General features: G+C 34.3%; 2 protein-coding genes across 6 annotated transcripts in view; one reads left to right on the top strand and one right to left on the bottom strand.

Moving 5' to 3' along the window:
- The window catches only part of LOC123713956 (protocadherin-like wing polarity protein stan), a 171,512-nt gene that overhangs the window by 137,248 nt on the left and 20,549 nt on the right, over positions 1 to 13,715 (bottom strand). The window lies entirely within an intron of this gene.
- The window catches only part of LOC123713958 (calcyphosin-like protein), a 48,086-nt gene continuing 37,572 nt past the window's right edge, over positions 3,202 to 13,715 (top strand). Inside the window, exon 1 of the mRNA XM_045667871.1 lies at positions 3,202 to 3,275. Within this exon, the coding sequence (XP_045523827.1) occupies positions 3,209 to 3,275 (67 nt within the window). The 5' untranslated portion in view covers positions 3,202 to 3,208. The remainder of the gene's footprint in view (positions 3,276 to 13,715) is intronic.

The following is a 13,715-nucleotide window of genomic DNA, read 5'->3' as shown; positions in this document are numbered from 1 at the left end:
CTCACTGACTTATACATTTGCACCCACACACTCACCCATGCACTCAAGCGTGTTGATAACAGTTGAAAAAACAAAAATAAATTAAATTAAAGATATAATTAAATTATTTATATATATATATATATACACATATAAAGGATTGTATAATTTATTTTATTGTATTGTTACTCTGCTGATAACGATTAGAGTGTCGTTGAGTTTATTCGCGTTATAATTGACAAAGAAATCTAAAGCTTTATCCTGCATAGAGCAGGCCGGTGTCATCTTTAAGTGGTTCATAGAGAAAGGATTGCAAAACTTTTACACAGAACTCCCGTGAATATTTATAAGGTTAGTTTCGAAGCTCTTCACGAAGTTGTAAAGCTGTCAACTTATGATCGTTTAGCGGGAATTTTCTGTAGAAAACTATAAACTCTTGTAAAATATCCGCATTTTCAAGACTTTGCGCTTTGTAGATGAGATTATTCAGGACTTTAGTATAATAGTTTTCTGAAATATACATGGATATATATATATATATATATATTTAAAGTTCGTTTTCATATATTACACAAGGGCTTGTAATTTGTGGAAGACATACTCGTAATATATTTATTTAAATATACCTTTATGTTTCACAGTTTCTCCTCCTTAATAGTGACTGTAAGCCGTGTTATTGGACACTTTTTTATGATAAATCCCTATTAGTATTTCAGTTTGACTTTACTACTTTTTAGTCTTAACTTAGGCGAGATTGTAATCTCCTATAATGTCTCAGTGTAGACCATTAAAATAAAAGACAATATATTTTACTATTGTATCTCGCTTGCACGTTTATGTTTAAAACTAACACTTATCGTGTTTTAGGCTTCGTTGATTCCGTAAGTACACTTATATATAAAATATTACAGACGTAGTTCGCTTTGTTGTTAAAAAACGCGATCATAAGGCCAAACTCGCGTTAACATACAATACGAAAGTTTTATGTAAATGTGTATTACTTGTGTTTGCCATAAACAAATCCCAAAACACAATTTTTATTATAGTTAATATTCCACCACAATTTAATAAAGGAAACCTTACAACATTCTAATTGCGTTGTCTGTATCTACTGTGCGAATGTGTGAGTCCATCGACCTACGATCGGAATGCAAGTCTGTGGATCGCTCGGACCGTGGAGTGCTTTGGAAGTTTATCTGTGGTTTATCAAGTACTTTTGGAACAAAACTACAATTCGTGTTCTTTGTTAGGCTATTTTTGCTGAATTTTGAGTCTTATCACTCAAAGCCATTCGCTTTAGAGAATTCTGTGTTGTTTTTTGAGACCATTAATGTGTGTAATCTAATTTCGAATTTGCATAAAAAGCTTCAATCACTGCGACGTCATACCCTGAACCTTACGAAGTTATTCAAACCACTAAGATATAGAAATATATAAAATACGTAGGAACTACGGCAAAAAAATCTTTATCTACGAAGGCGCACAGCAATGAACTACCCACAAATATAAAAAAAAATATTACTAAAAAAAAAAATATTACTAATAAAAAAATATTCAATCACTTTCAATTAATTCAAATCGAAGCTGAGTGAATATGTTAGACAAAATTACTTTTAAATTCATTTATTTATTTTTATTCATATGTCTTGGTTACCTTTACTTTTAAGTTTATTGTGATTATTTTAATAACGAATACAATGTAATATTAATCTAAAGTATTATTCTCACGTAAGTGACATTTTTATCTTTTATGAGAAATAAATCTTAAAACCTTTTAACCTCATATAAACACCTTAGACTTATCCAATCCGTTCATTGGTCTAGTCAATGACATTGTCCCTCCTAAGAATATCATAATCTAAAAACATGATTACAGTAATGCACGATATTTGTATATATATAACATATATAAAAGCTTTTACGAAATGTCCAGCTCAAATACTTTGCTAAATTTGTTTATAACAATCTTCAGATATAACAAATGTTTCTCTGTGTACTTATACAGCCCTGCCATATAATGAAGTGTAAATAAATTATTGATCTTTATCACTAAAAATTAAGGGTAAAAAATCGCACGATTTATAAGTGAAGAACACTTATTCATAATGAACCAACGATGAAATGTAATATTAGCAAAGCATTGTGAATACGCATTTAGGGGACTGCACTAAGGGGACACATCCCCAACAAAAGATGCCTAGCAACGCGTTTGTATCGATTCCAAGTCTGACGTTTTAACAATCATGGTCACGATAATTTGTTTGGGTGTGGGGAACGAACTTTTAAGTCTTTAAGCAAGACTCAGAGTCGTAAATTAATATTCTTGTATACTCAAAAACGTATTGGATGTTGTCATACGGGACATAGTTTGCGTCTCGTTAAAAATATCTCTTATTGTAGAAAAAGAACTGTCGTTTATAGAAGGTCCGATTTAATAAAAGATTTTTTAACTATCGTGAGCTCTAACTAGGTAAGCTATGGTTTCATTAATCTTCATAATTCTTTATAATTATAACACACGGCAGATTTTAAGTTTCCTCGCGTTCTTGGCAATGTTTATTGCGCTTGTAGAAATTACAAGTTGGTCAAACGGCTTTATGATTTAAAATCTCTGGCAACTATTTTACTCCTAATAATAATGTAATAAAACTAACGTACTTATAATGCAAAAGGTTTGACTGTCGGTAATTAGTACTTTTGTTATAGCGACCCGTAACACTTATGACACTGACACATGACAATTTTTAGGGTTACTAAACATCCACCCCCCACCTGTGCCCTACCATGACATAACAATTAATATTTCACTGAAGAAGTATTGAAGGTTTAACTTAAGTGAAATATAGATTAAATTATAGTTGTCATAGACAGTCGTTGTCTATGGCGAGACTAATAATGGCGCGATTCGTTTTATTGTGATTGGTCAACAATGTCTAATCACATCTGAGACACGTGACGTCCACTCGTAATGCAACCTTTACAGTTACATAGTAATATATATGGTAGTATATATTACTATTGTACCTATTTATGGACTGCGATGAGAAAAAGCAGCGAATTACTCTTAACTCAATACATCCCCAACTACTTGTGGTTACTGTGGTACAAAACAATATCGTTCCGCTGATTATCCAATTGCCAAGGTCAATCGGATGGCTCTAATGATTGTATGTGGGCAGTCACGGTCATACTATATAAAGCAATTCCAGTAAATATGTGCAGTGTTACGATGGCTTCCATTACTGTGGTTTTGTTCGTTGCTTTTCTGGCTTGGAGCAATGCTGAGCAGAGCGATCGTGAGTCTTTTGTAAATATTTGATTAAAGGAATTGCACTGCAGCCTCATCGCATTCGTGGCTTTTTGGTTATAGATATATCCAATAACAATTATTATGTTGGGTTGGAAGGAATTCTTCTTTCTTGGAAAGTAGTGTTGTCAATTTCTGCCCTCTTGCGTTACGAGATTATATATACGATATGTTGTAAACATTAAGAAAATTTGGTTAGCCAAATTTTATATTGGTATTGTTTTCGTCTAGTATTTTTACTAAGTAAGTAGTAAGTTGTGGAACAAAAGCGGCATAAATATAAAATTATCTTCAAGTGAATTATACTATACTATCGTCATTACAAATGACGGTATTTTTCATTTAAAAGCGTCTGTAATTTCTGTCTGTAATTTGAAGGATGAAAGCCGATTCTAATAATGATTAGTCTTTAGAACATCGCTGATGTCATATACAAACCCATGAAGCATGAAGATGCGGTAGAACCCAAGTTAGAACTTTAGAGTAGAGTAAGTAAATGTTCACGATCTCGTAATCTGATAGAGGATTTTGATAGTGTACACCACAACCACAAGTAATTGAAATAGAACCTTTTGACTTGACTAACGACAGTTTAATGAGGATTAATATATGTATAGTATGGCAATTTTACGTAAATCTAATAGAATTATAAGACAGCTGGAGATGTTTATTTAACTTAAGTAGTTTAATAATTTTAAAATCTTTTCCGCTTCTTTTATTTTTAATTTTTAATACTGAACTACTAAATACTAATATACTATTTAATTTATACCCGTTGTGTCTAGAATTGCAAATTTATATCTTATAGATCCAACAAAAATTTCAAAATACATTTTTTTTAATTTATTTATTTTACGGAATAATAAAACAAAATTATGATATGTAACATTAGAAAACCACTGTGGTTTGCATTAATGTAACAAATCATGAGTTAACTAAATAGAGTAAGATTTAGAGTAAATTCAGTGACATGAAGGACGAAAAAAACGTTTAGGAATTTGACATCCATTGCAATTTTATAAAACTTTTAAATGGATATGTTCCATCCAATATTCATCTTTTGCAGAACACACTCCAAGCCGGTAAATCAGCTTTGCATATTTAAGGGAAAACTAGTTTGCAAATGATACGAAATTCCTTATACAACTTTTTCTTGTAAATTATTTTAATAGTTCTATGTCGTAAATTCGTTAGTAAGTTGCAATAAATAAAATTGCAGTGTATTAATTATTTTAGTTTACTACTACTTAAAATGTATATATGTATACATGTATTTTTGCACTACTTGCCTATCTTATGTAATTTAATAAAAAAAAATTCTTTACTCACAATGGTTGCCTGGAAGGGATTGCTCGAAAGCGATAAGGCCGCTAGTTGCCCTCCTTTTGTTTTAATTATGTTCATTTTTTTTATTAGTGTAACGAAGTGTTAATAAATAAATAAAATTATCATTGATTTTTTTGTAACTTGAAATAAAAAACAATAACATATTGCAAGCAATCTCTTCCTTGCAAGACTTGTCTATACCTAGTAAGAAAAAAAACTAAAAAGCTAAGGGTGAAGTGGAAGTGCACATCATATACACTTAACTTAATTTAAAATCAAACAATTACTAAATTAACTTAAAAGTAAAGGTAAGCTAATATCACCTTTCATGCATTACAATGTAATACAAAAGAATGAGAAAATACATGAATTAATATTATGAAAGGAAATTAAGTTCTCAAAAGACTTAATAGGAATTACAATATAGTCTATACAATAATCATGGCTAATAAGTAATATTATGTTGACTCAACTTATTACTAAATCTAATACAATGTTCGTTAAGTGCTCTTTAATGTTTAGGCTAGTTTTACTACCTTAAAAGATTTAGTTCTTTTTAGACGTCTTATTCCTGAAGTGGAGTAGCTCATCTTTCAGGTGGTTATATTAACTTTAATAAGTAAATAAAAGTTATTATTCAATAAAACTAAAATTGATTGCTTGATCCCTTGGCGTTGTGGAGAGATGTGGGGTCTCACTGCACCGCATCTATCATACAGGTCTTTGTACTAATACTTGCAACTGTGTTTCATTATCGGTGGTTAAGGCAGAATACAAAATACCATCGGTCACCACTATGTCGAGGCACTGAGGTATTTCCGAACCGATTCGATCTCAAAGGTCCTTCAAGAAAAAAGCGTATCGATTTCTGAAAGGCCGGAAACGCACTTGCGGCAATGTGAGTGTCCGTGGGCGGACGGTATCACTTAATATCAGGTGAGCCTCCAGCCTGTTCGCCTATTACATAAAACAAAACAAAAACGTAATATACCTACTCTCATGTATCGGTTCAAAGAACCCAACTCCTTGATCGATGTTAAAGCTCTACTGAGGCAATAAATAAGGCGATTTTCGTTTCCCTAGTTAAATATATACTCACGAAACTTTAGGGCAAAACCTCTATATTTTAACAGGGCTCTGAACCAAAGTTCCAGTCAGGCTTCATGCATCCTTTGAAGTAATTACTTCTGTAAATTTTATTAATGTACATGTTAACGCACATGGCGTGGCCAATTCAATTTAAGATAAAATTATAATTAGTTCAAGTTAAAGGGCAAAGAAGCCTTTTTTAGAATTACTTGTAAAAGCCTCAACCAAGAATTTTTTACTAAAATAATTGTTGAAGCCAGTTAGGTAGATGTTTTTAATAGAATATATTTAACCAATCAAAGTATGTACTGTTGCTATCTGTACGAGCCAAGGCTGTACATTTTGCTCACTCAGGCTTTCTTAGTTTATAAGCGTGATGATCCCTATGTACGTGCCAAGGTTCGTACATTCTTGCTCATTTACAAGCTTGACAAATTCCTATGTTTGTACGTGCCATGGCTGTACATATCGATCACTTATAAGCGTGACGATTTCCCAAATCGTCGGAGTTACGTCCCGAGAGTATAGCCCGACGCAGGCACTCTCTTCTACATTCGTTCATAGCGAACTAAATCATGGGAGTTACGTCCCGAGAGTATAGCCCGACGCAGGCACTCTCTTCTACATTCGTTCATAGCGAACTAAATCATGGGAGTTACACCCCGAGAGCATAGCCAGACGTAGGCACTCTCTTTGACTGTTAAATTGTATTCATTCGGTATATAGCAATTAGCACGTCATTATTTCGCTCATATTCTATTGTAACACGCGAGTGGTAAATATAGAGTAAATCAATAAATCTCTATTATTTGAAGCATCCCGTTGACCCAGGAACCGTACATTTTGGTCCTTCGAGCTATCCGGGAATAGCGGGTCTTTCGCGTTCAGTTGATCGCGTTCGCGTTTTACTCCGTTTTCCTGAAGATCGGCGCCGTGGAAAAACATCCCACTGCTGGTTCGTTGGGTCATCAAGCAAATCAAATACCATCATCCGCATCAATAGAAAAGAGGAGAGCAACGTTTTCAAGGATCCAGACTAGTCCAAATATATCGGCGTCCTTTCAACCTAGAACAAGGCGACGGACGTCAATCTTCAACGGAGAGAGGTAAACTGCAGTAAGCCCTCTCCCAAATTTTTTCAAGAATCCAGACGGGTCAAAATATATCGGCGTCCTTTCAACCGAGAACAAGGCGACGGACGTCAAGCTCAACATATAGAGGCAAGCGACAGCGCTCGATACAGTAAGTCCTCTCCAATTGTTTAAAGCACAGAATGTATCCTGGAGGTACAAGCATTTACAGAGAAGCGTAGCAGAGAAGCAAGCAAAGGGTCTAGGAGGTCCTTTTAAAAGATAATAAACAATCCCGTATCCGTCAACACGGTGTGGCGGAAGACGTCGGGTAGTAATCTACACGCAACATAACAAGAAGAGGAAAGCAGCCATTGCAGTAGGTAAGTCCTTTCCATTTGTTTTGAGCACTATAATTCTGAGAATTATCTCATTTATTCTGAGCATTTTATCAGGCAGAAGCGAATGGTAACGCATTGTTACTACGTATTTTATAAAACATACGTTTAAGAATTTACTAAGTATATTATATATAAACTAGTTAATAATATATACCATAATGGAGAATTTGTTCCAAGCTTCTTTCACTGACAGCCTGAAATCCTTCAGGTATTCAAAAAAAACCGAAGAGTTGCTTCGTAAACAAGCAGCTTTATTTAGGTCCTTTGATAGTATGTTAGAACTATCTAATGGATACTCGTCATTGGATAAATATGATCTTGAAGAAGCCCTAGAAATATTAAAATTCCGATGGGGGTTAATCTTTAAAACCCATATCGAAATAGATGCTGATCTTGGAGGCTCCAACACGGAGTATCAGAATAAATTTTACGAGCAGGAAGCTATATATAGGCACCATAGAAGAGAGATAAATCTCAAATTGCATTCTAAAAGCCTACAGAAGAATTTTCTAGAAATTCATATGGAATCACCGGTACTTAGGGATTCACATAATTCAAAAAATTCATTATATGCCTTGGAAATGGCTAATAATCAAACCGGACAAGACTTAATTGCAAAACAACAGCGACCTTCATCAAAATGTAGCATCAGCAAAAAATCGCTGTCGACGCATTTCAATAAACGAGGAAATGAAAATAAAATACAATATTGTCAATTATGCAACTTATCTAACCATGGCCTGTTTAATTGTCAATCATTTTTAGCAAAACATTTTAATGACAGGGTTGATACAATTTTAAGATTGCAGCTTTGCACAAATTGTTTATTTAAACATGAAGTGGAAGTTTGCTTCTCGCATAAAAGATGCATGATTTGTTCTCAAAAACATAACACGATCCTGCACGATGCACTATTTAATTTAAATTTAAATTATTCTACTACGCAAGAAGAGCAATCATTTCAATATAACATGGAAAATAAAAATTCTTCGTTTTCGGCAAGGGTGGAAGAAATAGCACGAAATGGTGACAAGCACAGTACTTATGCAGATATTGGCCAAGGAGGAGAATTATCCAAATTAGTAAGGAACGTAGTACAATCGTTATCTTCAGAGAGCATAGAACATCACAGCTTCATTTCCGGGGTAGGAGAGACCTTTCACAAAAGTACGGATCAAATTACGCTACTCTCTACTAAGGAGAAAACTGGTAGTAAATTACCTATGGATAAGCACAGTACTTATGCAGATATTGGTCAAGGAGGAGAATTATCCAAATTAGTAAAGAGCGTAGTACAATCGTTTACTTCAGATAGCATGGAGCATCATGGCATCATTTCCGGGGCAGAAGGGGGTCCCTTACAACATAATACAGGTCAACTTACAATGACCAGTTGTTCAGTTCATAATAATAACCCCAATGTGAGTACCAAAAAGAACATTGATGGTAAATTATCCATTGAATCTATTAGCAAGCCGACATGGCAACCCATAGAGCAGCAAACGCAACTTGATTGTAAAGTAAGCGAAGAAGATAAATCACATCGCGTTAATGTGGGTATCAAGAGAATGAAATGCTTACAAGTCAAGCAAGAAACAGAAGATAAACAAAACTTGTCTTCATCCAAGTCTTCTACGATTAATAAAAACCTAAATCGCAGCTTAGTATTATCTAAACCTTTGTTGGAAGCACCGATTAAAGTGCCTACGGGGGCGTATTTGCAATGCAACTTAACACAAGGATCCGACAAGGTTGTAAGAAACAATAGAATCATAACTAGAAACAGTAATAGGAAACGTTCGCATGGATCAGAAAAGGTGGTACACAAATTAAATGTTTTGCCTATCAATCAAGGCAAGAAATATATTAAGCAACAAGCATTCGTGAAGAAGCAGAAAATTCGAAGAAAAAAAGGAGTTAAGAATAGACAGGAATTTACAGGAAGGTCAAAAAGAAAGGTCAGAAAGAGTGATATCTTTCCTAAAAGGGGAAGATTGCGAAGCGTTATCGCTCCGGACAATCGCAGGTTCACCGATTCAGGATTTCATAAAATTAACATACAGCAAACTTATTCAGTAATGCAATCCTATGAGTCCAATATGAGTAACCAAAGGAAAAGAAAGAAAAGCACCATCTATAAAATTATACTTAAAATTCCTTTAAGCATAAATAAATACAGTTCCATTTATGTATAACATACATCATCGAAACTTTACATTCAATATTGAGTGAAAGTTATTATTACAGATATAACTATTCATATTTAATTTTATAACGTGAAAAAGGATGAATAATATAATATCATAAACAATACATGGAATGCCAGTTCAGCAAAATATCATATGTTAGCTAGTGGATTGACCTACTGTGAAAGACGTCAAATACAATGAATAATATTATGTAGATATCAAATTACCGAGGTACGGTTGCATTTTATAACAATCATATTTAACCTAGGTCATGGTTTCAATCAACAACACAGTAATGTACTTTTATGCTCATGATAGTTCTCAGAATGTGCTCAAGACAGGTAGTGGATAGGACATTACGATCATATAAAGATCAAGAGACGTCACGGAGCAGTAGGTGTAGCATCAGCTGAAGTAGCAGCCGGTTTCGCAGTGGCGTCAGGGAGACCCACCCGGGACCGGACGGAAGTGTTAGTGATAGTGCCGTGGAATAGTGTAAGAAGTGATAACATAAGTTTAGAGACTGTTAAACATTTCCTTAAGTTAAACATATAATGGATTCATCTTGTAAAGCACTACATATTCATCTTGCACTTTTTGCCTGGGGGAGTATGTACGAGCCAAGGCTGTACATTTTGCTCACTCAGGCTTTCTTAGTTTATAAGCGTGATGATCCCTATGTACGTGCCAAGGTTCGTACATTCTTGCTCATTTACAAGCTTGACAAATTCCTATGTTTGTACGTGCCATGGCTGTACATATCGATCACTTATAAGCGTGACGATTTCCCAAATCGTCGGAGTTACGTCCCGAGAGTATAGCCCGACGCAGGCACTCTCTTCTACATTCGTTCATAGCGAACTAAATCATGGGAGTTACGTCCCGAGAGTATAGCCCGACGCAGGCACTCTCTTCTACATTCGTTCATAGCGAACTAAATCATGGGAGTTACACCCCGAGAGCATAGCCAGACGTAGGCACTCTCTTTGACTGTTAAATTGTATTCATTCGGTATATAGCAATTAGCACGTCATTATTTCGCTCATATTCTATTGTAACACGCGAGTGGTAAATATAGAGTAAATCAATAAATCTCTATTATTTGAAGCATCCCGTTGACCCAGGAACCGTACACTATCTATACACTTTTGCAATCCTCGTGAAACAGCAGTGGCATAGAGCTATTGACCAGCCTAGGTTGTTAAGAAGCTAGCTTTTCCAATATTGCTTGCAGTTGCTGACAATCGACATATGCCGTAAACGTTCTGCCAGATTTAAGAAGTTTATAGCGAACGACCCTGGCACTAGAAGACCAAACACTCACAAGTAACTTTTTCGGAGTAAATTTCGCTTGGGCCATGATTTGGCTGGGTTCGGCCATTGAGATGAGCGCTTCCGATTATCATGCCGAGTCCATCATTAAGAGTAATGATTCGATTTAAAATCCCTTCCTTATTATGTCGGTCGCCGGTAACGCAGCAGTCGACGTGCGATTGTCGATTTGCTTCACTCAATTCGTGAAGCAGGTTCTGCAGGTCGAAATCTCCAGAACCAAAAATGCACTGTGTTTTCTTTTGTGACACCGCCTTCATATACATCATTAATCCTTTGAGCCATTCTGTAGCACTGGTGCCACGGTGGAACGTACTCGTAAAGAACGCGATATTTTATGTATTACATTTTATAAATAGAGTGACGCAAACATAAAGATACAGAAAAATGAAATGAATTATGGTTTTTGAAAAACAAATGCACGAGTAAAGAGCTGTAATTTGAATTTAGAATTCCTAACCAAACAGGAGATATTTGAAGTCAAAGTGGCCAGTACGACAAAACGCCAATTTCATTTGTAAGGACCTTATATATTCAATTGACTTGTGACGAATTTAATCCCAAAACCAATTTATTTAAGACCAGAATTTTTCGGTCTACCTGAGTTCTGGACCAAACATTGAGGTCATACCCTCGGGCTTACATTAAACATTTATTTGGTCCGTACTCAGTTAAATTATCCCTAATAACAATTTCGTGATTATAGTTACATAATGAAAGGCGCTTCCTATGAATTTTAATGCCCAATAAATATCTGATTTAATCAAGCATTGGTCTGTGATACAACTAATGTGTGTGTTAATAATAGAAAGAAGTTCATATAAACCAAAAATGATATATACGAACTAATGTAAATGAAATTGATATTCTACAAGTTTCATTGAGACCCATTGAATGCACAATACATTTAAATTATCTTAAATCGATCAGTATTTCTATCTCGTCAATACCTATAAAATAGAAAGAGATAGAATAAAAAAAACCCAATAGCCAGAAGCCAGCCCATCCATCTTAAGGCCCGACGGAAACCTGTTTACTCAGAGCTGATGGTCACATAATTGGTTCAAAATTTTAAAATCAATTTGGACTCTATGTGTATGTAATACAGTTCATTATATTAAGAAAAACTACATAGTTTGTAATTATCGATTAAAAATAAAGGAACGTGTAGGATCGTAATAATACAGTGGGGATGGAATGTTTTAATAAACGGGCGGTAGTAATGACAGAATGATGACGCAATGATCTTGAAGAAATTATAACCATAGATTTTATTGTGAAAGCTCACCTTATGTTAAAAATCATTAAATTTATTATCAAATACCGCCTATCGCCCAAAAACACTTGATGTATGAATTAATATTGTCATTATCGAAGCGACTATTATAAATTTAATTAAAATGTATTTAACTGAAGAAGATATTTATTATATACTTGTTATATCTCGTCGATGTTAATCTATATATATATATGTGTGTGTATATAAAATAAGAAACGAAAAATATGTTGATACACACAAAACTCGAAGACTGATTCAACTATTTTCTTTTATTCATTCTTCTCCTTCCTGTCCTTGACCTCTGAGGAAGGTTTTTATTGAGAAATTTATTTTGTATTTAGTTTTAATAGGATATAGGCGAACATTTCCCATATGTTGGTAACTACTGTAAAAGTAGCCTACCTCAAGTAAAAAAACATTACGAAACAAAGTTGTCGGGTTCAATGTTAAGTTTGCGTTTCCGATAAATATACATTAAATTAAAATAATTTCAAGACTATGCGAGAAATGTCTCAAATAATTCATCAATTTTTATACAGTCAAAAATAGTCATAGCCTAATTTCTGTATTTCAGAATTCAGTTTTATTGGATTAATTGTTTCAAATAGAAAGGGATCAAAACCCAGTTTAAATAAAATCGCTTAAAGCCAGAGGCGGCAAAACCTTCATCATAGCTACACGAAACTATAATTTCAAGTTATTTCGAACGCATAAATTAATACCCACCTTGTATATTATTAAAATAATCGTTCAACGTTTAGACCCAAAACTAATAGCCTACCAGGTAAAATGTTAAAACCATTCTTTGTTATCTCGTATACCTCAGCGAGATTTTTTTAGCATACAAAGTGCTATATAAGCAAAAAATACAATGAAGCCTTCAGAAAATAACATATCTAGACTTAGCTATTCCATTTCCTGTCATTTTTTCGACTGCTACTTAATTTTGACTACGCCCCTTTGTAAAGCATAATTATCGTAATGAGAAAGTATGGATAACAGAAGCAGGAACATACATCGTTCGAAATTTGAAAATCGTGTAGCACAAGTATGAAATAGCGTTCGAATTATGAAAAACTGACAGTGGCGCTACAACCCTTAGCCTGAGATTTCTGTATATGTTTCGAGATCTTTTGTTTTTTCTAATAGGCAAGTAGGTGAGTAGCCTTCTGTGCCTGACACACGCAGTGTTTTTCTTTGCCGTTCGAGCGAATGTTAAATGCGTACATAGGCAAAATGTATTGGTGCAAAGCCAAAGGATTCAACCCTACGACATCAGGGATCTGTTATAAAATTCGTGCCTGTGGTTTAGTTTTTTGAATTCGATACGCCAAAATTTCAAAACAATTTCATAGTTGTATTAACGTAATAATTATATTATCTCACAAACGTTCTCTTTAAAAGACATCTCGTAATTATTTTAACCTTCGTATATATTAAAACTACGAAGCATAAGTTATAACCAACCATCAAATAAAATGTAGGAATTCCTTATTTAAGATTCATAAAGGTACACTTGTTAATAGTAATTAGAACAGACAACTCCTAGAAATCGGACTCAAAGCCTTGGGAGTTTGGCATTAAGGAGATTACTCTCAAATATTTAGACGATGAACATTATGAGCTGGCTACTATTAATATTGCATTTGCTTTTAACGGAGAAATCTACGTTCAGTTGGAAGCAGGGCATAAATTAATTGAAAAAGGCTTTATTTACAGAAACTAAAATACACATTTCTCGCT

This window comes from Pieris brassicae, chromosome 9 (genome assembly GCF_905147105.1).
Source record: "Pieris brassicae chromosome 9, ilPieBrab1.1, whole genome shotgun sequence".
NCBI lineage: Eukaryota > Metazoa > Arthropoda > Insecta > Lepidoptera > Pieridae > Pieris > Pieris brassicae.
The sequence above is the reverse complement of the archived record's forward strand: the minus strand, read 5'-3'. Positions and strand labels throughout refer to the sequence as shown.